At 43.4% G+C, this 27,404-nt stretch overlaps 1 protein-coding gene across 1 annotated transcript in view; it reads left to right on the top strand.

The window, feature by feature from the left end:
• The window catches only part of ADCY5 (adenylate cyclase 5), a 296,914-nt gene that overhangs the window by 265,225 nt on the left and 4,285 nt on the right, over nucleotides 1–27,404 (top strand). Inside the window, exons 13-19 of the mRNA XM_026647401.2 lie at nucleotides 7,372–7,488; nucleotides 9,026–9,190; nucleotides 13,723–13,898; nucleotides 21,895–21,921; nucleotides 22,953–23,085; nucleotides 25,698–25,961; nucleotides 26,558–26,762. Coding sequence (XP_026503186.1) covers nucleotides 7,372–7,488; nucleotides 9,026–9,190; nucleotides 13,723–13,898; nucleotides 21,895–21,921; nucleotides 22,953–23,085; nucleotides 25,698–25,961; nucleotides 26,558–26,762 — 1,087 coding nt within the window. The remainder of the gene's footprint in view (nucleotides 1–7,371; nucleotides 7,489–9,025; nucleotides 9,191–13,722; nucleotides 13,899–21,894; nucleotides 21,922–22,952; nucleotides 23,086–25,697; nucleotides 25,962–26,557; nucleotides 26,763–27,404) is intronic.

Genomic DNA, 27,404 nt, shown 5'->3' with positions numbered 1-27,404 from the left:
TCGCGGCTTTTTTTTTTTTTTTCTGCCGCTTGGGGCGGCAAAAACCCTGGAGCCGGTCCTGGGCAGTGCCACCTAAATACCAACCAAAGCAACCTCCATCCTCCAGGCCAAGTCTCTGGTTCTTGAGAAGGGTACAGTACATGCAATCTGATAGTGACTCAAGAATCCAGTCAGTGTAGTGGTTGTTACGGGAGCACTGCACCTGTTTTACAGCAAGATTATCAGTACTAATGAATTACTCTGTCCCTAAGAAAGATGAGTAAAACAATCGAACACCAGGTGGTTGAATACCAGTGCATCACTGCAGGTCATTATAGAGGACATTAGTGCTGAGAGTAGATTGGTGGCGGGATTCATTAGCAAGCCACGATGCAGATAAGAAACGATCTCTCGTGTCTGTCCTGTTCTCTAATCAAAATACTGCTGCTAATCTAAGCACATATGTGGCACTTTACATTTTCAAAGCATTGTACAAACAGCAACTAATTAACCATCTTCTCTTTTTTCACCCCTAATATTTGTTTGATTTTTGCTAGAATACCAGCTTGTTGTCAAAGTATGTGAGGAAAAGGCAGTCGGCTGCTGTTGTGTTGAGGGCTATATAACTAATTAGACAGATAGATGTAGTCTGGGGGTTTTGTGTTAAGATATAAAGCTCCCTAGCTCACTTTAGGGCTTCTCTATTGGGTCAGATTCATTTTGATAGCAGGACTAATGTTTTTTTCTGTGCCTGGACTCAGAATGGGAGGGCATGTGTGTTAGGTGCCATCAGTTCCGTACAGGAAGTGTGGGAAAACCAGCATTTGTGGCATTCCAGCTTGGAATATCAAACTGATGGAGCCCAAGCATAATTTATGTCTATTTGCACTACTATTAGATGGTAAATGGTCCCCTTTTCCCCCCATCTTATCTTTTTACAGTTTCCATCTAAGATTTCCTTTTCCTTTTTTTGTCCTCTCCATATCTGGCATTGACCATTGCGAGCAGGCGCTTTCAGGACAACTTGATTTTGTTTTATTTTTTGCTGTCATTATCTCCCACTATAAAATTCTCCATGGGAGTTGATCCTGGAATTGCCTGTCTAGCCAACGTAGGTTTCCAAGTTCCTTCAGCTGCAATAAACGGAGAACACTTCTCGCTCCTCACTTTACTATTCTGAGAAGACTTGGCAACTGAGGTCTGATGGTGTCTTCCCATTAAAATCTAGTTTCTGCAAGGCCATGGGAACCACTATCTCTTCTTAAATACACTGCTGACTGACATCTGTTTTGCTACTGATTTAAAAACTTCACATTTCTTCTGAGAACCCATAAATTATACTGCACTCCCCGCTCTGGAGTTCAACTTCTTGGACATTGCTGGACATGAATGTGAGACAGCGTACAAGCTACATCTTCCTGAGTTAATTTGATCTGGAAATCACAACTTATATACTAACTTTCACATACCCATTTCTTGGCTTTTCCCTCCCAAAGTGGCCAGAAAATTTAAAAGCATATTTTCTTGTTTGTGATCTTTCCTTTTGGAAACATTTAGTGAATTGAAAACTGTACGTTGGTTTTATAGGCTGATAAAACACTAAATAATAAACCAAACAAATGGATTTACAGCCCTGAATTGCCTGGCATTATTGACTTCAACTTCAGACATCTTAATGTATTACAGAATGACCAAAATTATGTTATTCCAGATTGGAAGTTCAGGTTTTAGAGAATTTGTTATTTATTTTGCAGCATACAACACTAATTACATCCTGACTGTCAAACAATTTTCCATGTCCAGAGTATATGTTGAAAAAGACAGAAAGCAGAAGAATTACTCTCCTTTCTCTGGTGGTTGTGCTTTTGTTGTTGTTTTTCTCTCTCCTTGTAGATTATCATTTTAGTTTGTGTGTTTTCTGTTTTCAACAGGCCTGTGAATGGAGGTCGTGGGTCCTCCCCAGTATAACTCCACTGGACTCAATAGAATTAAATGTGCCCACCTTCCTGTAGGTTTGGTTTTTACACGTGACATTCCTTGTAGAAAGCAGTGCCTCTTTCCTGGCCCCTTGGGTGGTAGATTTCTGAATGCTGTCAGGTGAGTCCTGTCCTGACTTCTCCTGGGCAACAACATTGATGCACAGGGTGTAATCAGGACAGGACTCGGCTCAGTGTGCGTTTTCTGAAACTTTCTCCTGCCATGATGATTATGACCAAGGCTGTGTGTCTGTCACGGAGGTCACGGATTCTGTGACTTTCCGTGACCTCCATGATTTCTGCAGCGGCCGGTGCTGGCTCAGGGGCTGTCCAGTTTGGGGTGTGAGAGCGGGTTGGGGGGCGAAGGTGGCACTTACCTCAGGGTTGGGGGCTCCCCAGCTCCCACTGGCATAGGCAGAGGAGGGGCCAGGGGACTCCGCGCGCTACCCGTGCCCACAGGCTCTCCCCCACAGCTCCCATTGGCTGCGATTTCCGGCCAATGGGAGCTTTGCCTGAAGAGCTGGCACTTGCGGTGGGAACAGCGATTTGGAGCCCCTCTGGCCGGAACTGTGGGGACATGCGGAGCCCGGTAGGGAGCCTGCGAGCCCTGCCAATCCCCGCCCCAGCACCAGCAACGCGGGGGTCCCGGACATGCACCACAGCCCACCCTCCCTCCCTCCCAAGCCCCTCCCCAGGACCCCAGCACCAGCAGGGGTCCTGGGCTGCCCCCCAGCCCAAGTTTAATTAGGGGTATATAGTAAAAGTCATGTTCAGGTCACGGGCCATGAATTTTTGTTTCCTGCCCGTGACCTGTCCATGCCTTTTACTAAAAATACCCGTGACTAAAACATAGCCTTAGTTATGACACACTTACTATACAATCCTGTTGGTGTCCTGCATCTGAGAGTGGCTCTAGCTGTTGGTACTTCAAAGCTGGACATCTGAAGATAGGATTTCACCTATTGCTTTCAATGCCTTTTGTGCGTTTTAAACTAGAGTGAATTAAATAATGGGGAAATCCATCTGACTATTTTTTCCCTATGCTAATTTTCTTTGACACTTGGATTTTGGGAGCCTGATCAAGCTAATGGTATCTGGCCTCAAGTTCCCATATCAGCACCTTTATTTACCAAATGAATCATGTCCCTATTTTCAGCCCCTCCTATATGTGTGTGTGTGTTCGTCACATTTGCTCTGCTGTTCTACATTTAGATACCATTTTAAACAGAAAATGAATCGCATTTACTAGTTCAAAGAAGCAATAACCATAGTTTGAACTATGCTTACGTGTTTGTTTTGCTACTTTTAATAGAACATGAGTGACTGTTACTAGACTGCTGCTCTATAGAGACTTTTGCAAAGGAAACATTGTCCAGTGGCTAGCGCACAGGATGGGAATGTTAGGAGATCTAGGTTGTATTCCTAGTTCTGTCACAGATCTCAACCAAGTTGCAACCTCTCTGTGCTTCAGTTTCTTCATCTGTAAAATGGGGATAGTAATTATCTAGCTTATGGCGTATGTTAGGAACTAAATTCATTATTATTTGTAAAGAATAATTGTCTCAGAGGTGCTATATTTCTATGGCATTACAATATCATGTATCCATTGGGCAGCTTCGCTCATTGTTTTTCTCTTCCATTTTTTCCAGGATGTACTTGTTTGTTGACACAATCTGTTCCCCAATTTACAGAGTAATGAGAACCAATATTTGTACCAGGAAAGCATGTTTGTTAATGGAGTTTAGTTTGTTTGACTATCATTACCAAAAGATCTTGCTCATTTTCTCAGGACTGGTTAGAGGTCAATCCTATATAGGTGTACTGCAGGCATTATAGTCTTGTGCTCTGAGAACAAGACTGGAGGCTAGGAAGAACTACTGAGTTCTAATCCAGGCTCTGCCACTGTTTCCTGAACAGATGTGAGTGAGTCCCTTCACCTTTGCAAGCCATATTCATTCTTGGGATAACTCCTTGCATCATCTTAGTTTCCCTATCTGTAAAATGAGAATAATGCTTATCTGGAGTCCTTTAAAGAGGTGTTGTAAGAATAAATTATTTAGTGTTTGTACAGCACTTTGAAGTGCTAATTATTATTCTGTTCTACTTATTAAAAAAATTAGTTGCCAAGGCATTATTGTATAGCAGTTCCTGCAATAGAGAACATGGGAAATCCACTCCGCTGCTCTTAATTCCCTTGTTTCTCCCTTCATGATTTTCCTTCTCTTTTCTCAGAAATGTATTTTGCAGATGTGGTTGCCTTTTTCCAATTTAACTTTTTAAAAACTCACATCTGCTGATTGTAGCTGAATATTGAAACTCAGTTTAATCCCAAAAAAAGCACCCTCATTAAAAGTCTAGCTGCTAGAGTAGAACTCATGATGTCCGACTCGTCTTTCACCAAATAGTGGTGTAAATCAGGAATAGCTTCTCTGAAGTCAATGGAATTACACCAGTGTATAGCTGGTGTGAGAGGAGAGTCTGGTCTGTGGGGCTTAGATGTGCATTAGAGGTGTTTCTAAAGAGGGTGTGAGTGTAAAGTGATGCCATAAATTACATTTAGTGACAATTTTCTCAGTGGTTATCATGACCACTAGAGTTTAAGGGCCATTTTGTATGCTTGATCTGCATATACAGCTCCCATTAATATCAGTTGGCATTGCATCAACAGATCAAAAAATGATATAGTCCTCTGTGATGAGGTTTTGCATGCCACATTATTCAGGAACCACACTTCTGAAAAGCGTGTGGGGCAAGTAGCCATTTCAGAGAGCTTGTAATGGATGATTGACTGACTGATTGTTGGTGCAAGATCTGAATGTTTGAGTTTAAAGTTAATTTAACTCCTTGACAAAACTGTCAAATCTTACAGATGAACTGAAATTTCAGGACAGAGGCCCTAATTGTGGTGGTAGCAAAGCTTTCAAGCTAAAGACATTGGACAGTTGCTTACTTATAAGTCTTCTGGCTGCTAATTATTAAGATACCTATAAAGTAGTGATGTTCCCTTCCAGTTCAAAACAAAAGCTACACGTACAATGAAGAGTCAAAAGTCAACTCTTTTGGGGTCTGGATTTATTTTAAAAAAATAGAAATCAAAGTTACATGCCAGCACACCAACAATTGAACCAGAGATGTCTAGAGCGGAATACAAACGTCTCTAAAGCTTGAGTTAAGGCACCTGGTGGCCCAGATTTTTAAAGATGTTTAGGTATTTCAACATCTAAGTGATTTAGGAGCCTAAATCTCATTTTCAAAAGGCATTTAGGAGCCAAAATTCCATTGACTGTTGAAAATACAGACATCTGTTGCAATACGTCTTTAGACTTAGGCATGTGGGCTTACCTTCCTGCTTGCCTAAGGGCTGGTCTACACTGGGAACTTACCTAGGCATCGCTACATCTCTCAGGAGTATGAAAATTCCCACACCCCTGAGACACGGAGCTGTTTGGACCTAAACTCCAGCCTAGACAGTGCTAGATCAATGGAAGAATTCTTTTGTTGACCTAGCTACTGCCTCTTGGGAAAGGTGGATTACCTAATCCGATGGGAGAACCTCTGCCATTGGCATAGGTAGCGTCTACACGGAAGCGCTACAGCGGTGCAGCTGCAGGGCTGCTGTTGTGCTGCTGTAGCATTTCAAGTGTAGACGAGCCCTAATTCTGTTGTAGGAGCAGCTGGGTGGTGCGGACAGGAAGTCTTTTGACACTGGCTCATCTCTAGATGGCAAGAATTGCTATATTAACAGTTTTTATTTCCAAAGAGAATACTTTAAAAACAATTAATTCCAAGAACATTACAAGAATCTGAATAATTTGTAACCTTTTCCGGGATTTAGTCATTCGGTGTGAATGTGTCAGAACGCCAAGCCCCCCCAGTCCACACAGACACACACCCTGTCCCCCCAGGAGATAGAGAAACAGTTTTGTGCCGGAAGCTGGTGAAGTCAGCATTTTAAAATGGTTAGCAGCATTGCTGATTCTCTCCCCCTTTGTAATAGTCACCAGCTAATAATTATGTTGTAGGTTTGCTGTGTGGGAAGCAGTACATTGGCAAACTGTTGCACCTCTGAAAATGTAAGAATGAAGGCTAAAAGGGAAAAGCAGGACTTTTAATAGAAGCATTAGTCATAGATAAATTACAGTGCGGTGTCATTGTGCTACTAGCGTCTAGTGTCTCTAAAAATACCCTCTAGTCTAGTGGCTTTGCTGGTACAACAGCGCAGTAACAGAGAGAGGAGATCTGGAGCAGCAGCAGAAGTCTTGTGTTAGCCCTTCTTTCCCTTGAGCGAAGATGCTGGGGAGCATCATAGAGGTCATGCTCACAGGGTGTGGGGAATGTGAATAGTTCTCAGACATCTGCTAATGTCTAGTTCTAGAGGAGCCTCTTTGCTCCTCTGTAGCTGTATGCTCTGTGCTGTGATAGAGCAGAGAAATGGAGGTGGGAATGGGATCAGAAAAGGGGGATATAAAAGAAGGGAAAGGTTAAAAAAAACCAACAACCCCCCCCCCCCAAATTATCCTACCCACAGTGGGACTTGCCATAGTGAGATAATGCTTCATGCTGGAAAGAAGACCTGTTGCAATATTGCTTTTCAATAAGATGGGTGACCGGAGAAGCCTACGCTTGGATTCCTAGGGATTATCACCATTCACTGTATTTCCACCCTGAATAGAGTGAGACATCTGGGAGCCAAGTGTTCTAAAGATGCCCTGTTAGTAGGACAGTGCTTATGGAGAAGGTTAATCTAGATGGAAGATTACAAAGTAGCAGCCGTGTTAGTCTGTATCCGCAAAAAGAACAGGAGTACTTGTGGCACCTTAGAGACTAACAAATTTATTTCAGCATAAGATGGAAAAGAACGCCCAGTAGCGTAATCACGACAAGAGAGTTTGATAACCAAGTGCCTGGCAGGGAGGATAGAGTAGATAATATGATGAGGTCGCAAGCTATTAGCAATGTGTCCTTAAAACGGTACTGCTTAATTTCCCTGAATGAAAGTGAGGTATGAATCCATGATTGCATTGACGAATACACCAGAGATTTTGCAGCCCTCTTTTTTTCAATCCATGACCTCTAGATCCTGGCAGTTAAAGATGACTTGTGGTTAACTTTCCATCCACCATGACGGGATACACAGTTTTGCATGCCATGTCATCTTGGCTCAGAAGACATCGTTTCCATTGGGAAGAAACAACTAGATTTGACAAGTCTGCCAGACTGTATTGCTGTCACTTTATTGTCTGCCTCCGCCTCCCAAAAAACACATGCAAGAAGACAAGTCCTTGTCACCCTTCTTTGACCCCATCCAGCACAAGCACTACCATTTATATGTAGGGATGTAGGTTGCTCTTAACATTACAACATTTATAAATATCCATGTCTTATGTATTTTATTTACTCTTTATTTCATGTCCAGCTTTTCCCAGCTCCACTCCAGACTCTCGCAAGGAAGATTGTTCAATCCAGGACCAATAGCACCTTAGTTGGGGTCTTCGCCATTATACTGGTTTTTCTGTCAGCATTTGTCAACATGGTACATGGTTTTTAATCCATTTCTTTACTGTGTAGTTTTATTATTGATCTTTTCAGGCATGCATACCAGACGCATAATCATTGCAGTCATGTGAATTAATGTCAGATGTTGCTGTTGCTATATCTGAGGGCAGCCTTTCCACCCCAGAAGTGAAATGGGAGTCATCTAAATGCCTTCCTAACAGCCTGCATTGCTGGCTCTGGTTTTGCTTTTGTTGCACATCCATTTTTCTGACTGTTCTATTTCTCTTGGTAGCTGTATAAACCAGGAGCGAAGTTTACCCCTATACAAAAGGCCAGGCCAAGGCCTATGTGTCACTCAGACCCCACAAAAACTCTATTTTGAGTGGGACTTACGTGCTGCCTAGGCTTTGTGCTGGCGTCTGCACAACGTTGAATTTCACACTGACTGTAATCACTTCACAGAGATTGGAAAGGCTGCATTTTAAGTGAAACATTTGGATTTCTTTGCATCCAGACGCTGCTGCTAATTTCAGATGCAAAGAGAAAGATTGAATGTTCTTGATAGCCTACTATTTTTAATTTTTAACTTGTTAGCTAAATTTATTTTAAACATGAAACTAAATATTCTGTATGCTACATAAATCTGGGGGATTTTTAAGAGAAAAAGGATGATCCTGTGATTAAAGCACTGGGCAGTGTGTTGGATTTGGCCTCTATTGCTGGCACTGCTATAGTCTTCCGGTACATCAGTTATGGCTTAACTTTTAAAAGTGCTGATCTACCACAGATCTCATTGATTTCAATGAAAATACCAGGTCCTCAGCACCTCTTAAATCAGGCTGGAAGCCGCTCTATGCCACTGTTTCCCCATCTGTAAGATGGAGATAAACATTGTTTGTAGAGCACTTTTAGTTTCTTGGCTAGAAGGCACTAGGGAAGTGCAAAGTATTATTATGGTTACAGTGTTAGGGCCTGATCTTTCAAGCACCTTGTAGGATTGGGCCCCAATAATGTAACTATAAAGAAGCAGGTGTAGATTAAAGGTGCTCAGCACCTTTAAGAATTGGACCCTTATTCATGGGCATTCTACTCAACAGCCTGGAGTGTCTGGCCGTTGCCATTGGTAACCATTTTATAACAACGTTAACCAAGGCTGATACAAACTCGTTGCTTAATCGAGTGGTCATGAAATAGTACTCGGTACTCTTAGGAACCAGTATTCTGCTGGTTTCTCGGCATTTTGTAGCAAGTCTGCCACAGTGGGTTTTGTCTTGGTCCAATAGCCTTTGCTGTAGAAGGCCCCCCGCTGCAGTAGTCTTAGTGATAGATTGCTAGCTATGAGAAATTATCAGCATATCCCCTTTGTCAATACATTAGTTGCTACCAAGTATAAATATAACAGTGATTTGCATAGATAAGCAAACTTATTATGGAAACTGGGGCACTGAATATATATCTTGTGTCACCCGATGTTTAATTCTGTCGTTTTCAAGAGAATTTTTAAAGTGGATTGGTTGCTGGTTTTTCTTCTTACCCGTGCCTTTGGTTCTTGTCACACTCTTTATTTTCTCCAGTTCATGTGCAGCACTGTGGATCTTGTCAGCTGTGTGGCTACAGAATATAACATCACTCCCGACCAGGTGGACATATGCCATATCAGCAACTCATCTTTCAATTACAGCCTGGGCACCTGGCAGGGATTCTGTGGCAGTTCCCTGCCCAATTGCAACTTCCCAGAGGTATTGCTTGAAAGAATTGATTGCAGAGCTGGATTTTAAAAGGGGCTCAGTTCTGTATTTACTCATGCGTGCATAAAAGTAATTAAATCTCATGATACGGGGTGAAAACTGTTCACTACAGGAGCCATGACACAAATTTCCCTTTGCAGCCATCATTACAGAATTGACATGGGTTAACATTCTCAAACATGGGAATTTCAAGTTAGGCACCTAAATCCATTTTAAGGCATCTAAACAAGTTTTCTGATTTTCAGAGGTGCTGTGCACTCACAGCGCTGGTTGAAGTCAGTGGGACCTGCAGGTGCTCGGTGTAACAAACCACAGCTATTACATATGCACCCTGTTGTTGGAAGGGATGAACTGGAGACCTTCCCTGCTCAAGTTGCAGGAAAACTCCTTTAGCTTTGAGTTAGTAGTAGTAGGCTTTTGTAGTTACTGGATCCAACCACTAGAGGGAGATATGATCACATGCATTCATGACATAGTTTACTGACATGCTTCAAGGGCTGCCAGTAGGTTAATGTTAATTAATGTAGGTGCCTAAATATGCATTTAAGAGCCTAACTGAAGGCACCTAGTTTGAAAACTTTGGCCAGGTACATTCTGAGTTTCTCTGGAGCATCCGATATGAGCCGTGACTAGAAGCAGAAAAGTTATAATGGTCCAGTAGTCAAGATTTGTAGCACTGAAGCAATCTGCTTTGAACTATTGGTTTTTATTCTGCTACAGCAAAAGATATAAATCTTTTTCATGCCATTGTACTTTACTGCGCCCTAAATCTCTTCCTTTTGGGCAGTTGTTCAAGATACTTCTGTGAGCGTTTAGGTCACAGCCATTAAAAAAAAATGTCTGTAGGAACTGAAAAGGAAAAAACGGTGGTGCAGGTGGTTGTGCTGTCTGGATCTTGGGGGTTTATGGGAACCTTTTCAGTTTTCTGGCTGATCCTTTAGGGCCCAATTGTTTAAGATGTTACTGAGCCCCCAAGATGTGCTGAGTGCACTTATCTCCCCTTGGAGCAATTGGGGCGTAATTCTGATGCCATTAAAGCCAATGGGAATTTTGCCATTATCTAATCTATGGGGGGCAGGGTTATACCACAGTCATTACTGTAATTTGCAACATTTCAGAATCTGTGTTATGCCTTGTCTAAACTTATGGTGGCATGGAGAGTACCGGCGCTAGGAGCCGCAGTGAAAGCAGGCTGTGTTCACCCTTGTAACTGCAGTATGTAGCTACACATGGCAGGGAAAGGCTGCAGCAGAAAGGGAGATGGCGGGGGAAGGCTCCGGCAGCTCTCCACTGGCATTGCAGGAATCTTTCCCTGCTGCTGGAGCCTTTCACTGCACTGGGGAAAGGCTCCAGCAGCAGAGAGGCAGTGGGACACTATGCTGCTAAAAATAGCAATGCAGCTGTGGAAGGCACTGCTTGAGCATGTAGAGGGCTATGCAGGGTAAATACCGTAGCGTCATGTCGGTGGGTGTAATAGACCAGGGCAGGTTCTGCTTCTCCTGGCGATGCTGCTGCTGCTGGCCACCCACTTGCAGGTTTGACAGGGGAACTTTTTGCTTTATTATGCCCCATGCAGGTCCTGGGGCTGCGGAGGAGGCAGTATGTGCTATTCAGCTTCCTGGGTTCATCAGTAATCTCCCTGGACTCCAGAGAGATTACCGATGAATCCAGGAAGCTGAGTAGCAGATACTGCCTCCTCAGCCACCCCGGAACCTGCACGGGAAATATCAAAAGCTCAGGTTCTTCTTCATAGAATCATAGAAGATTAGGGTTGGAAGAGACTTCAGGAGGTCTAGTCCAACCCCCTGCTCAAAGCAGGGCCAACCCCAACTAAATCATCCTAGCCAGGGCTTTAAGAAGCCAGGCCTTAGAAGTTTTTAAGGATGGAGATTCCACCACCTCCCTAGGCAACCCATTCCAGTGATTCACCACCCTTCTAGTGAAATAGTGTTTCCAAATATCCAACCTAGACCTCCCCCACTGCAATGTGAGACCATTGCTTCTTGTTCTGTCATCTGCCACCACTGAGAACAGCCGAGCTCCATCCTCTTTGGAACCCCCCTTCAGGTAGTTGAAGGCTGCTATCATATCCCCCCTCATTCTTCTCTTCTGCAGATTAAACAACCTCAGTTCCCTCAGCCTCTCCTCATAAGTCATGTGCCCCAGCCCCCTAATCATTTTCGTTGCCCTCCGCTGGACTCTCTCCAATTTGTCCACATCCCTTCTGTAGAGAGGGGACCAAAACTGGACACAATACTCCAGGTGTGGCCTCACCAGTGCCGAATAGAGGGGAATAATCACTTCCCTCAATCTGCTGGCAGTGCTCCTACTAATACAGTCCAATATGCCATTGGCCTTCTTGATAACAAGGGCACACTGCTGACTCATATCCAGCTTCTCATCCACTGTAATCCCCAGGTCCTTTTCTGCAGTACTCCTGCATTGTCTGTCGGTCCCCAGCCTGTAGCAGTGCCTGGGATTCTTCCTTCCTAAGTGCAGGACTCTTCGGGAAGAGCTGCTGTGGCTTTTTCTGAGCAGCTTAGGGTCTGAGGAGGGGAGGCGTGGCTGCGACTGGCCTGGGGCTCCTCCAGGCAGGTGGTGATGGGGGGCTCGGGGTTCCTCCAGGCAAGTGTGGGGGGCTCAGGGCTCCTCCGGGCAGGTGGAGGGCGCTCAGTGCTTCATTCAACCTGGGGCTCCGGCCGAGGGGTAGGGTGCTCGGGGCTCTGGCCCAGGAGCAAGGGGTGTGGGTGGAAGAGGCAGAGCCAGGGGCTAGCCTCCCCAAAGGGGGGCTCCACTCACCATCCATGCGTAGCATTCAGGTGTGTCGGGTGTCACGCTGTCTGGAATGGCTCACAACCATGAGTGCCGACCTCAGAGCAGACTGTCAAGAAGCAGGGCAGAGACTCCAAACTGATTGTATGTTCTATAATTAGATTTCACCAACCTAGTAGCAAGTGTGAACTCCTGAAGCACTATACCAGTCTTACCAGGGAGTCACAAACAGTCCCCTTGGGCATTCCAGTTTCATTTGCCACCCAGGCAAGCTGAGTTTAGTGATAGATGGTGACTTTACCAAAAATCACAACAATATTTAGATTACTCTCAGTCCCAAAGGACCAGTCACTTACCCCAGATCAATTTGCTCCTTAGATCTCACACCAAAGACAACACTTGTAGCCAGTCCTATAGTAAGCTATCTAAGGATTAGTTAACTAAGACAAATGAGAGACTTATTACAAGGTTAAAGCAGGCAACATATATACACAACTGAGTTACAGTCTATGGTTCCAAAAGGTGACAGAGTTGTAGAAATCTATAAGAGTTTAATGTCTTTTAGGGCTAATCCAGTTTCATCCTTGGATCTCTGCTTCTATTTCATAGCTCCAGCCCTATGAGAGTCCAAACAGCAAAAAAAAAGAAAAAATTTCCTCTTAGATATTTTTCTTTTCTTTTTCCAGAATTGAGGCTGATGGGATGAGCCCTTTTGCATGTAGTTTCTTTATAGGTGTCCAGGGGCAATTAACAAAGTCTGTATTGTGATGTCCCACAATGGCTCATTTAGTTTTGATAGGCCTTTTTGATGGGCAGCAGACATCCCTTCTGTCTGAGTTCACAGTTTTAGAGCAAACATTTTTTACAGTTACAAAGCAAAAACTTAAATATTACCTGACGGCAGGTGATAAAGAAATAAATGAAATTAATACATGCAGCAACTCACAAACATTTCATAAAGACTAAACACATTGTTATAAGTCCAATACCCATCTTAACTATACTGCCACACAGGTGAAACAGACTGGTTTCCAGCAATGAATTTGTCAGTGCTTGGCTGAGGCCTAAAGCCTTTCAAAGACCTGGCACCTGGTCTGCCAGCGTCACATAGGGCCCTCTACTCTGTTCCCCTAAGCCGTGCCTCACCATCTACACTGCTGCTTATACCCATGTTAGCTAGGTGTGCAGTGTGTGTACTCTACAACCCGCAGACATACCTACCGTGTGGTCTGTGTAGAGAACGGGGAGCAGAATTAGGTATAATGGGAACTGAGGATACTCCGCGTCTATCTGGACGTGGCAGATGGGGGTGGAGTGGGAGCAGGGCTAGTGCATCCACTTTGCAGGCCGAGGATGCTATTGCAGCCTTGAAGCTGAGCCGTGCTGCTCCATGGCCGGATGAGGAAAGATTCCATCCCCTCCACTCTGCTTGGCACGTTGAGCTTGGTAAAGTATGGGACGGATGTGGCTATTGCTCCAACTCCACTAAGTTCCATGACGTTGCACAGGTATAACCAAGGGCAGAATCTGGCCTTAGAACATTAGGCATTTTACTGTAATATTCATGTGATGGTGCTTTCTGCTACCTCCTGGACACACACACACACCTTGGCCTTCAGTCTAAGTGTTCATTTAGCTCAGGGGTAGGGTTACTACTCCCTCTATATGGTCTGTTATGTCTCTTAGTTTTGGTTTGCTTTGTCCTACTGAGTTTTATCTCTCTCCTGTTTTCTTTTTTTATCTTTACACAGTATTTTACCTACAGTGTCTTACTGAGTCTCCTGGCCTGCTCTGTGTTCCTTCAGATCAGCTGCATCGGGAAACTGATCCTAATGTTGATCATCGAATTCATATACGTTCTCATTGTGGAGGTGCCAGGGGTAAACCTCTTTGACAATGCAGATCTTCTGGTTGCAGCCAACACTGTGTAAGTGGATTTCACTTTCAAAATGTCTTCCTCCATCATATTGACTCCCAATGATGCCTCCATATCACTAGGAAGACTGGGTTTCTGAGTCTTCAGTGCATAAACTATGGAACTGCAGTACTGACGTGTAAGTCACAACAAATTAAGGCTCCATCACTGTTGCTATCTCCATGCCATCTCACAGGCATCTCACACCTTAGAAATCTTCTCCTGAAGATTAAACCTGGTTGTCAGGTTCTCGGTAATGATCAAATATTACTGGCAAAACGTAATTGGAATGAGTATGAATTTTTTCCCCCTTAAAATGGAGGCTGTTAGCTGTTCTGATTGCTAGCATAAGACTCTTCAACACTATCAAGACAGAAATGGCTACTTCAAAAATAAAAATAACAACAGAGTCTGAATGGCTCAGAGAGTTGGGGCTCATCAAATGAACAGTCAGCGCACCGCAGGCCGGGCTTTAAAGCTAGCTCGCATTACTGCGCTGCGTACAACTGTCCCTGTGAAACTTGGTACCATGCACTAGGAGTTTCAGTGGTCTTAGAGATACCCAGCTTTGAAATGAGAGTAGGTCACTAGGGAACTTCTAGTGTGGGGCAGAAGGGTACACGTGGACCATTAGTGCTTGGCAGGCTAGTATGAGGTAGATTTACACCCCAGCCTACCATGCACTAACTATTCCACTAGGCAAGCCCTTGGTAATGAAATAATGGGGTGCTGGATTTCACCTCTGGGTTGTTGCTTCAAATCCAGCCCAGGTTAGTAGGGACTCAAAATTGCTATAATCTGATGTCTGCCTTGTGATCTCCGCCCTGTTCCTAATGTCCACATCTCAAAAGCCAACACCAACGGTGACATTAACTCTCAATCTCTGCAAATAGGCCAAGGACTAAGTGGGACTGAAAGCTATCCTTTTATCTATACAGATGCATTGGTCCCTCCAGGTCAGGGCTTTGAAGCACAGTGTGAGGGAAGCTTGCACTAATGCTGCTGAACAAACCTCCTTCCACTGATCATGGAATCTCCTCAAGATGTTGAGAGGAGAGAGAGGGGTGGGCGCGCGCGCACACACACACACACACAGACCACACACATACACTCTCCTCCTGAGTTGTCCACCACATATTCCATTGTTTTCTTACATGTTCATCTGTCCTAATTTCACCACATTTGAGATGGAGACAACTACCCCACACGGATGGTTTCATGTCTTTTCTGAAGTCCATTGGTTCTTTCGAGCTGGGCATGCTCAATTCTCATAACACTCAAAACCACTTTTATTAGCATTATTATGTGTCCAATAATAATTTATGATTTTATAGGTTCTCCTTTAAATTTACAGTGGAATCATTGCAAATAGTTTGTTAGCATAAGCAAACAAAATCGTGTAGGAAGTCAAGTGGCACTCGTATCGCTTCTTTGCCATGTTCATTGTCAGTAGTTTTGGTGCAATTAATCTCTTTTGAGGTTGTTTTTTCCTTCTTTTAGGAGAAAATTTATCCCTAAATAGCTTTGCCTGTTTGAAGAAATAACGTAAAAACATAATTAGGAGAAAAAAAGCATTTTATACCCCAAAAAGTCATCACATTCTTGGTAAACCTAGCGTTCTGCAAGATTACAGAACTTAAAAGTGTAATTTACATCACTCCGCAATCAAAATGTCAGTAATAAGGTGGAGGAAATCAGCAGTTTTTCCCAGAAAGAAATTTCTGTGCTGCTGTATTCTCATTAAATGATTTTTGTTTCCACTAAAAGCTCCATTAGCAGCTAACACCCCAAAGCATAGCAATCCATTTGTGTCTTATGAGAGATGGGTAGTCAGTGTACAATACACAATCTAGAGATGTACCATCTTGTCCAGCTGACATAAAAAACACTGCCTCATGATACTTTAATTGGACTCCTGTTGTAGTTATATAATTACTGTCTATTCTGCAGGCTTTAGAGTACATTCACTAATTAGGAACTATACAGATGTCACTTTGTACTTCTGGGTACAAACCATCCCACCATGCAAGCAACTGAAGACTGATAGTAATGCACTGGGAATTACTAGACATGACTACAACGACACACCAGCATCATGACACTTGAATTATAACTAGAAGAGCAAAGCTAGTGTTATGTAAGACTCATCTGCCATGCGGGAGATAAAATTAACTTCATAGACTCATAGCTTTTAAGGCCAAAGGGCATCGATATGATCATCCAGTCGGACCTCCTGCATAACGTAGGCCAGAAAACTTCACCCAGTAATTTCTGCATCAAGCCTACAGTTCTGCTTGAGCTATAAGCATATCTTTTAGAACGACATCCAGTCTTGAGATGGAGTGTACATCATGTTCCTGGGTAAGTTGCACCAATGGTTGATTCTCCTCAATTTTGAAATTTTCATTTTAGGTTTATTCTGGATTTGTCTAGCTTCAGCTTCCACCCATTGGATTTTGCTATGCCTTTTTCTCTAGACTAAAGATCCATCTACTATCAGAAATCTCTTCCCCACGTAGGTACTTGTAGTTATGATCAAGTTATCTCTTAACCTCCTCTTGGATAAACTAGATTAAGCTTCTTCAGCCTTTCATTATAAGATTTTGAACTGTACTTGTAGCTCTTTGCAGAACCCTTTCCATTTATCAACATATTTTTTGAAGTATGGACGCCAGAACTGGATGCAGTATTCCAGTAATGGTCTCGCTAATGCCGTACGCAGAAGGTAATACCACCTCCGTACTCCACTTGTTATTCCTCTGTTTATTCATGCAAGCATTGCATTTGCTGACTAGCTACCGCATTGCACTGGAAGCTCATGTTCAGCTGATTATATCGCATAATCCCTCAGTCCTTCTCAGAGTCCCTACATACCAGGATTCAGTCCCCCATCTTGTAAATGTGAACGGTGTTTTTTGTTCTTAGATGTACGACCTCACATTTTGCTCTGTTTAAAATGCATATTCAGGGCTGGTTCCAGGGCTGGCTGAGCAGGGCGGGTGTCCTGGGCACCAACTTCCAGGGGCCACTGGACTTTTTTTTCCCCTCCTCCGCTGATTGACTGGCCATTATTTTGTTTTCTCTGCCGCTTTGGGAGAGGGGGTCGTTGAAATTGTTTGGTTGGCAAAATGCCTAGGGCTGCTCCTACGCATGTTGCCCAAAGAAGTGCATCTTATCAAGCAATCCTGCTTGGTCTGTATTACCTACTTGTTCCCATGATTAATTACCACTCAACAATTTTTGTGTTATCCGAATACTTCACTAGCAATGACTTAATGTTTTCTGCAGATCATTGCTAAAAACTATTGAATAGCATGGGGCCAGGAACAGTCCCTGTGAAAATCCACTAGAAACATCCCCTCCTTCTTCCAGTAGGAGTAGTGGAGGCAAACAACCAAACTAGTTTTAAGATGGAGTTTGATATGTTTATTAAAAGGATTACTTGATGGTGTTTTCTGTGCTAGCAGGGGACTGGACTCCATGACCCAGGAGGTCCCTTCCAGTCCTATGACTTATATTCCTATGGATAATGATTCCCCATTTACAATTACTTTTTGTGATCTGTCAGCTAACCACTTTTTAATCCATCTAGTATGGGTTACATTGATTTGGTATAGTTCTTACTCTTTTATCAGAATGTTATGTCAAAAATCACCTTTACAACCCAAACTTTGTAATCGCATCAAGCATCAAGTTTGTTTGACATGGCCTATGTTCCATCAAATCATGTCGACTGCCTTTAATTAAACTACCATCTTTTAATTCTTTACCAGTTGCATCCCATATTAGCCTTTCCATGATTTTGCTTGAGATTGATGTCAGACTAACCAGTCTAGTTACCCAGGTCATCCCATTTTCTCGTTTTAAATAGTGGCACAACATTAGCTTTTTTCCATTCCTCTGGAACTCCCCCAGTTTTCCCAGACTTGTTTGTGATGGTTTCTCGGTGTGTCCAGGATTGTGAGTCACCTGATTATCCCCCTTCCTCAGCCAGAGAGAGACTTGCTGGTGCTCAACTGGGTGTCATCTCCCTGACATTCTCAGTCTGTTGGCCACTCAAAGAGTCTCCTCAGGGCTCTGCCAACCCTTACTTTGCCTTGCAGGTTAACACTTGGTGTACTTCAGTCCCTGAGCTCCTCTTCTGAAGTGTCCCCCTGTAGTGTCCAGCCCATGGCACTGGACACTCACAGTAACTAGTCCCAAGGGAACAGTATACACACAGCTTCACTGATCAGGTCCCCAGCTTAGGATCAGGTCCTTTATAACACCACAGCATGGAGATAGAGTGAAACAATCATAAGTTTATCATCAAAGATTAAGATTTAAGAGATGCTGAGTAAGGTTAATGGAAACAGGAATGGTTACATATGAAATAAAAAGTATAACCCGCTTCTTGGAGTCTAAACTTAACTTTAACGGCTAAAATCCTTGTCTAAAGCTCACCTAAACCTTTCTCCCAGCATCATCAACCCACATGGCTGGATCCACTGTTCATGGGTGCAAAAGCCCTGTCCTTTGTGCGCCCTCTGTGATGGACCAAGTGATGTGTCCTTTTGCCTTCCCCTTATATCCCCCCAAAGTCAGTGATTTTGTCCCCAGAGTCAGTAAAACCCTCTAGGGGCTGGTCTACACTGAAAACGTACATAGGCGTAGCGATATCTCTCAGGGCTGTGAAAAATCGACACCCCTGAGAGATGAAGCTATGATACCAACCAAACCTCCGGTGTAGACATGTTGACAGACAGATTCTTCCATCGACCTAGCTACTTGCCTCTTGGGGAGGTGGATTAACTACAGCGATGGGAAAACCTGTCTACACTGATGCGCTAGTGGAGTGGTTTAAGTGGTGACAAAGCCTGTTTTTCTCTGGTGCCTGTTGAATTCATGCTGACTTCACATGTCTCTGTTCTTTATTAGCATTCAGTTCTAACCAGTGACGGGAGGCCCGTTGTGAAACAATACAAGGCTTTACTTACATGTAAATTAGCTAGCTGTACAAATACCCCTGTGCTGAGAGAGAACCTGTCCCTGCTGGTGACTCAGACCTTTGATACAGATGCTCAGGATATATTTTCTGTACATAACTTTTTAAATATCATCAGTACATACATTTCACATTGATATTAATGCCCAGCATGACACCAGCTTTCATTTGATACCTAACAAGACACTATGTGGGAATAATTACAGCAAAAGCAGCATGTTAGGTGTAATGAGTTTGTCAGGCCTACTAGCAGTTGTTGACACAGAGCAGTGAGCCCTTGGCCAGCAGGCACCAATGGGCCTCTGTGTCACATTGTTACAAACTAACAGTAATGACTGAGCGAGCTTGGCCGAATCTTTCAATACTTACTGAATGCCTGTGTTCCTGAGAACCCCAGCGGTCAGGCCGACCAAGCACTTGCATGTATATGTTGCACCCATCTAATACATGCCTCCTGGCTGAATCTTTTGTCAAGGGACATTCCTGAAGTTTCAAGCTCAGGTTAGGAAGTCTCCCCGTTTGGTCATCTCCCCCACACACCCCACTTAACTCGTCCTACTTTGCTATGCCAGTCCTCTATTAGTGTGAGGTTCCTAAGTCGCCTTATGCCTGTGATGTGAATTAGAGCAGCCGAAGAGCTACTCTCACTTACATCCGCAGCAGGTATTGCAGGATCTGGGAGTCACACAACAAGCACCCTGATGGCCTCTTCTGTCTCTCACCACACCTATCCTGTGCCAGGTAGAGCCTCGCCACAGGGGAGAATCTACCCCCATATACATCCACTGCCCTCAGATGGGAAATACACTAACCTGGTTGGATAGTACATTTTTCTGCTGTTCCAATCAGTGCAAACTCTGTAAAATATTCCTGCCACAAAACATGAGTCTCCCTCAACCTATTAATAGAAAGACATTGTTTGTGGCAGCAGGCTTTTTTGTTCACCAGGGCTTTATTATAAATCACCGTTTCACTATGATTAACAGCCAAGGTTAGCAATGTCCAAAGCTCCTGAATTGTGTATACTGATACATACAGCCTGGACCCTGTTTATTGCTGGTGTAGCAGAGTAAGTGGCTAAGAAGTCTGATATGAATAATGTGCAAGATAAAGACGTATTTATAAATCAAAATGAGAGGGAACCCTGGTCTCAATACAGCAGAAAATCTTCTGTAAGAAATAAGATTATGGAACCGAATGTTTTTTCACTATGCTTCTTGGGTTTTGGTGGATTCTATCTCTAATTCTAGAGCGAGAAGTCAAATATTCTTCTTAGTTCACATCTACACTTAAAAGTTAGGTTGAACCATTTACGTCACTCAGGGGTGTGAAAAATCCACAGCCCCTGAGCGATATATTTGCCGATCTAATCCCTGGTGGGAAGAATTCTTCTGTCAACCTAGCCACTGCTTCTCAGGGAGGTGGATTAACTACAGCGATGGGAGAACATCTGTTGTTGTAGCAAGTGTCTACACTGAAGCGCTGCAGCTGTGCTGCTGTAGTGGTTTAAGTGTAGACGTAGCTTTAGTCTCAGGATAACAAAATGGCAGAATAATTTAGCCCAACGTATTCAGGGATATGGTAAGGTCTCAGGGTAAGGTTATGTCATCTGATTTGCCTGTAAAGCACCAAGCACACCAGTGGCACCATAATAATAATCATTGATTTATTTTTGTGTAAAGAGTTAAAAAAGAAAAGCCACCTATATAGGGTGCTAGACACTGAACACTCCATTCATACTACAGCCTAACCCCGGCAACATGAAACAAACAATCAGACAGGAACTTGCCAGCCAGCTACTCACAAGAAAGTGCCTTGCCACCCCTTCTTTGTAAGAGGAGCATATTCTCCGCCCTCTCCAACAACTCTGTTAAATTGATGTCTTTTGCAGCCTACCCAGCACAGTACTAGTAATGCAAACTGGTGTCTAAAGTGGCCCTTAAAGTTTACTTCAGTGTTTCTCAACCTATTTTCCATTGTGGGCCGCATATGCAGCTCTCTGTGTTATGTGGGCTACATCCACACAATATATATACTACCTGTATATGGGCCTGAGGATGTCACATGGGCCACAGCTGTGTGCTGATTGGGCGCAAGCGGCCTGTGGGCCACAGGTTGAGAACCCTGGTTTACTTAAAAGAAGTCCTTTCTCCTGCTAACGTTCATGTGTATAGTGCGGGCGCTTGCACTATGTTATAACACCGTTTCGCGTTGGTAACTGAATGCCTTGCAGGATGGGGTGGGCAGTGCTAATGTGCTTTTAGTGGATCCAGAGATATCATACCGTACAACATGGCATGTGTAGCAATCTCAGGCATTCCTGCCCGAAGTATTCAGAATCTATTTGAAAATTAGATGCAATGAGTGTGTATGACAAGTGTGCTTATTCCTGAACCAGTGATGTCAACAGTAGGTTGCCTCTAACTTCAGTGGGTGGAAGATTCAGGCCCAATTAGATCCTGCCACCACATGGTAGCTACAGCGCAAATTCATGATTCCTGTTACAACACACTGACATTTGCAATAATTACGTAAATTACCACTATTATTATTATTATTATAAGCTCCTTTTTAATATTAAAGAATTCATGAATTGGGAAGATGGATCTGGTAGTTCGGAACATCTTTTTCCAAATCCTCCAGCTTTAAAGCAAGTTGTTCTGCTGGATTTAGTGCGACAAAATGTCCTGAAACATACACAGGCTTTTGCCAAGCGCCTTCCATTGGATTTTAAATCCCGGACAGCCTTCTGAAAATTAACTTTCCCAGTGATCTTTACACATAATGTATGTTTAATTCACACTCTCACTTCAAGGGAAATTAATGTAATAACATCATTCTGCACCTTTCAATTTAACTACTGACCAGTAATGACATACTGTTTAAAAGGATTGTAGCGCCACATAGTGTTAAAACTGCAAGACTGTAAAGAGATTACTCAGTGATGTCAAAAAGACCTTTGTGTTACTCCTGAAGAGATCAAACCAAAATACTCACCTTAAATATGTCTGATTTTTTTTCCAGTGAGTTCTCTAATGGAACATCAACATGGTGAGTTTCTTTTTTTTTCACATTTCATGCCAAAAATTGCCTTTTAAAATGTTCACAAAAATATAATAGAGGCAGAGGTGTAGGATAGCTCAGTGGTTTGAGCATTGGTCTGCTAACCCCAGGGTTGTGAGTTCAATCCCAGAGGGGGCCATTTAGGGATCTGGGGCAAAAATCCATCTGGGGATTGGTCCTGCTTTGAATACGGGGTTGGACTAGATGATCTCCTGAGGTCCCTTCCAACCCTGATAGTCTATGATTCTATGTTTGAGTCACAGATAGCAAGGCTTCTGCTAGTTCTTGTCATTGCTTTCATGACCTGGCACAATAAAGTATAGATACTTTAAAGGTGCTGAATATTGACCAGGCATGTATGCCTGTTCTTGGAGCGTATTCTGAAAGGGATGATGCCAATTAGTTACTAGTCCAGTTTGTAGATTTTGTTTTTTTAAAAAGATTGAAGGTTTTATTTTAATGTTTTCATAATTTTAAATTCAAAAGGGGATTTTTGGGAGGGAGAGGAGGTATTTTAAAATGTCCATGAAGTGTAACTTTTTAATAATTGTAAATGAAAGAGAGAGAGATTGACTAGATATTAACCACACACAACTTGAAACTGAGCAGTCTAGTTTCACTGTCCAAGCTTAATGGGGGAAGGAAAAAAAGCATAAATGGTGCTAAGTAAACCAGATTTTTAAAATTATTTCAGTTTTACCGAGTATAGTGTTGTGTTAATGGCTTTTTAGAGATGGCTTTTATATTGACAATGTCCCTTTAAGAAGTTAAATCTAATCTCCAGTTTCAGATGTCATATTTGAAACCAATTATCAACTGCAAAGGTTGCAAGCGACCACAAGTATTGTTCAAATGGCAAGTCAGGAACATTCCCTCCACTGCTCTTGCAAAACAAATGTTAGGTTGCACAACTGTGCCTTCAAGAGAGAAATGGAGTTTACAGTTCCAGCTGTGTTCTTCCTGGTCAGGAGCAGAGGGCCGAGAATATTCACAAGCTTCTGTCTTCTCCTTGACTCTAGCTCCCAGAAAGCGTCGAGAGTGGCACTGAAGATTGTGACCCCTATCGTCATAACTGTTTTTGTCCTGGCATTATATCTGCATGCCCAGCAGGTGGAATCCACAGCAAGGCTCGACTTCCTTTGGAAACTGCAGGTGGGTGGGTGCTGTATGTGTTTGCATAATGCAATGAAGTTGTGTTTCATAATGCAAAATATTGCCCTACAGTGATGGACAGTGTGATCAAATGCCCATGAATTCAAGCTGGACATTGCCTTCAATCCGATAGATCAATAATGCTCTTCTCTTCTGTAGCATCTTTCATTCAAGGGTCTTAAAGCACTTGACGTACCTTACCTACAGGGATGCTATGATACTTAATTTATTGGGGGTAAGCGTTATCCCCATTTTACAGCTGGCTAAACTGAGGCACAGGCAGGTTAGGCCACTTGCCAAAGGTCATATAGCAAGGCACCATTTGTTTTCTTTAACCATGCTGCTGAATTCTGAAATCAGAGGCAGGCAGCAGAAAGAGTCTGTACAGCTTTCAAAAGTTATCAGAGACCTATGCTTCTTTTAGCCCTTGATCTCTATGTAAACAAACACAGAAACCACCTCTGAAATATAAGCAGAAACCAAGTTGGGTAGGCTTTAGTTTGCAGCTTGCAGAAGTATGGTTGTCGGAGTTTGGGTATATTAATATATTTAGAGCCTATGAATGTTTTGTGGCTTAATTTTTTTAAAAGGCAGGATTCCATGTTCTTGTGTTTCATGTCAGACCTGGAAATATCACATTCCAGAAGTGGCTTTATTTGTATAAATCAGGTTCAGGAGGCCATCACTGAAGTCCTGGTTTCTAGAGGAGTGAAAGCACACATGTATCTGGGACAGCTGTTTGGTGTTGCTGTGAGCAGGGCAGTTCTGTGGTTATTGTGTATTAGCCACACGGTTCACACTTGCTACCCGTACAGATTTCCTTCTTTCCTTTTGTTTTGTGATTTGTCAGGGGGGTGGGGAGGGAAGAAAGCGATTACCGGATGGTAGTGATGGAAGAGGCACAATATATGCAGGTCTGATGCCGTTCTCACAGGAGCATCTCCAGTTAAATCAGTGTTCAGTGACTGCAAAGCTGGTACTGATTAGGTCTACAAGGAGAACTCAGAAAGATTATCCGTGAAGTCTGAGTCATATAGTGAGCTTATACTCTTATTTTATTGTATCCGCCTCGTCTTATGACAGTACATCCATCCAACAGCTTCCGTTTCATCTAAATAATATTCCTAAAATCCATGCATGCTGGGCCAATGTCCAGAAACTAACACCCCTCCTCAACCCGCAAACTTTTTCAACCCAACCTCCCATCCACTCAAACATACTCCTCCTCTTCTGAAAATACCTGGGAAAGCAGACAGACGTTGCAGACTGACCTGAAGGTCATCTATTCCAGACTCTGGCTGGCCAGCACAGGGTGGGCTGGCCATTGCACTCCTATGGTGAAGATCTCTCTTATAATACAGTAACTCTGAACAGGTTCGCTGAGAGGGTAGACCAGACCAGAGCTATAGACTAGCTTGATTTTGTGTAAGCTCAATTGTAATTACATTTCATGAGCATCCGTGTGTACTGGCAACCCTCATGCAAACTGAGTTTCCTTTTGTTTAGTTGAGTAATGAGCTTTTGTGAGGGGGATTACATTGTAATATCACTTCTGCAGTCAGACTTGGAAGGAGATATCCTGGCAATGTACTCTTGAGGCTTTGTGCAGATGGTTAGGAGGAAACCCACACAGTTCAGCAGTGTTAGTGCTTTGGATCCGTATGCAATAAGATGGAGAAAAGCTTTGGAGCAAACCAAACAACTTGGTTTGAGGTCCAGTACCCCCCCCCCCGCCCCACACACACACACCCCCCTCTCCCCCCAACTCTGGCCTCCAGAACAGGCCTCCTTCTGATATCCCTCCCCACACATGCAGCTTTATCTCACCCACTCCTGGTACCCCATATAAACATCCCTGAGCTTCCTCCACTTCCATCTCCTTGCACATGCCTCACAGCCATACAGCTCCAGCATCTCCTCCCCACACCCCACAGTTCTGGCATTCCTCCCCACCCCCGTCCTTCTCTCCTCCCGTATACCAGTGATAGAATTTTACACTGACCTTTGCGCGGCTGTAAATAACTACCCAAGGGACAGGACAGCTTGTCTTTAAGGATTTTCAAGGTCTGGATTGCCCTGGGACAAAGGGTACAACCCTGTGAGGTGCTGATTCCACTCTGGCCCTATTGAAATGATCTCCTCGTGGGAGCTGAGCAGGCTCAAAAACAGGGCAAATGTTTATACCAAGTATGACCATGTTTCTAAGGGCTGGTCCACACTAACCCCCCACTTCAAACTAAGATACGCAACTTCAGCTACGTTATTCACGTAGCTGAAGTCGAACTATCTTAGTTTGAACTTACCGCGGATCCAGACGCGGCAGGCAGGCTCCTCCGTCGACTCCGCGTACTCCTCTCGCGGAGCAGGAGTACCGGCGTCGACGGCGAGCACTTCCGGGATCGATCCGGGATCAATTTATCGCGTCTAGACAAGACGCGATAAATCGATCCCAGAAGATGGATTGCTTACCGCCGGCCCCGGAGGTAAGTATAGACGTACCCTAAAGTGTATTAATATTCTGCTCTCTGGTTCTGTGAGCTCACTTGCAGATCTCTCTCCTCCCAAGTAGTAACTAGAATGGCCAGCACGACTCTTTCTCTTTTCTCAACTAGGCCACTGAAGAGAAAGAGGAAATGGAGGAGCTACAGGCCTACAATAGACGCCTCCTCCACAACATCTTGCCAAAGGACGTGGCAGCCCATTTCCTGGCACAAGAGCGGCGAAACGATGAGCTGTATTATCAGTCCTGTGAGTGCGTGGCTGTCATGTTTGCCTCCATCAGCAACTTTTCGGAGTTCTACGTGGAGTTAGAGGCAAACAACGAAGGGGTGGAATGTCTGAGGCTCCTCAACGAAATTATTGCAGACTTTGATGAAGTGAGTGAGAGGATATCCAGACTTTTAATCTTGCTAGAGTTCTACTGACAGAGCAAACAGAATCAGTTCAACCCTTCCCTCACAAGAAGGAAGTCAACCAGCAATGGGACCAGTCCAGTCCTCATCACACACATTCTCAGTCTTTAACCTGTTTTAGTTTATGGTCACTTTCTTTTCCTTACCCTCTTCTGCAGCACTAAATAATTTCCCTTCCTTTGTGTACAGATGCTCCCTGAGTTATGCAAACCCGACTTACGGAAAACCAGACTTATGGAAAAAGTTCCGTAAGCTTTTTTTTTTTTTTTTTTTCATATTTTTTGGAGTTTTTTTCCCGACTCACGCAAAATTCGACTTACGCAAGGCGTTCCAGAACGGAACTCTTGCGTAAGTCGGGGAGCTTCTATATTGCATATTGTTACCTGGCTGGAGCTCCATGGACTCTGACCACATCCTCTCTGAGTCATGGACACACTTGATACAATTTTTCATAGTGGATGTGCCATGCCATACTGTGTTGCTGTAAGGATGAGTTAAACAGCATGTATTAGTTTGCATCAAGTCTTATTCAGTAACTTTACTCTCTTTCTGTTAAACAGATAATAAGTGAAGACCAATTTCGGCAGCTGGAGAAGATCAAAACCATTGGCAGTACGTACATGGCTGCTTCAGGCCTCAATGACTCTACTTATGACAAGGTGGGAAAATCACACATCAAAGCTCTGGCTGACTTTGCCATGAAGTTAATGGACCAAATGAAGTACATTAATGAGCATTCGTTCAACAACTTCCAGATGAAAATAGGTAAAGTATTTGGATTGAGGTTACAGAATTAATTTTTATTGATGTTCATTCCAACCTGGCCACTTCATCTAGAGTTAAAAGTGCAGCTTAATTTATATTTAAAACCTACAAGTTCGCTGGTTCCAATGAATCTGGCCTGTGATGACAGAAAACTAGTGATGATGCTTTTCTTTGGTCCATACAAAATGGTGTCTGTCCAGTTCTTTGAGGACAAGTGTCCACATTATGAAAACCACCACTAGAATTGGCACCAGATTGAACAGTCACAGAGGCTCTTACTGTGTAAAGGTTGAGGCATGCTGGCATCTGAGCCATACTGGGAATCTTCCATTGTTGCTGCCCTGATACACCTGCTATGTGGACACAGACTTCAGTCTCAAGGCCTGTCATTCTATCACCTGACTTGGACATTAAATTTCCTTTAAAAATAGGGGAAGACATGAGAAGGAAAGGAGTGTGACAACCCCCTAAAGTGATATTTAGGCTAGGGAACTCATCAGGACTCTGTATGATCACATAGAAGACCCCGTTCTTCCCTGTGGCCTATACATCTCCTAATCTTCCCACAGCTTTAAAAAAACAACATATTGCACAGCTGAAACGTTTTATGGATTATTTCTGGATTTAGAAAGGGAAATGCCT

The sequence above is a fragment of the Terrapene carolina genome, unplaced genomic scaffold, assembly GCF_002925995.2.
Source record: "Terrapene carolina triunguis isolate 2854851 unplaced genomic scaffold, T_m_triunguis-2.0 Scaffold62, whole genome shotgun sequence".
Taxonomy (NCBI): domain Eukaryota; kingdom Metazoa; phylum Chordata; order Testudines; family Emydidae; genus Terrapene; species Terrapene triunguis.
This window is presented reverse-complemented; position numbering and strand designations above follow the sequence as displayed.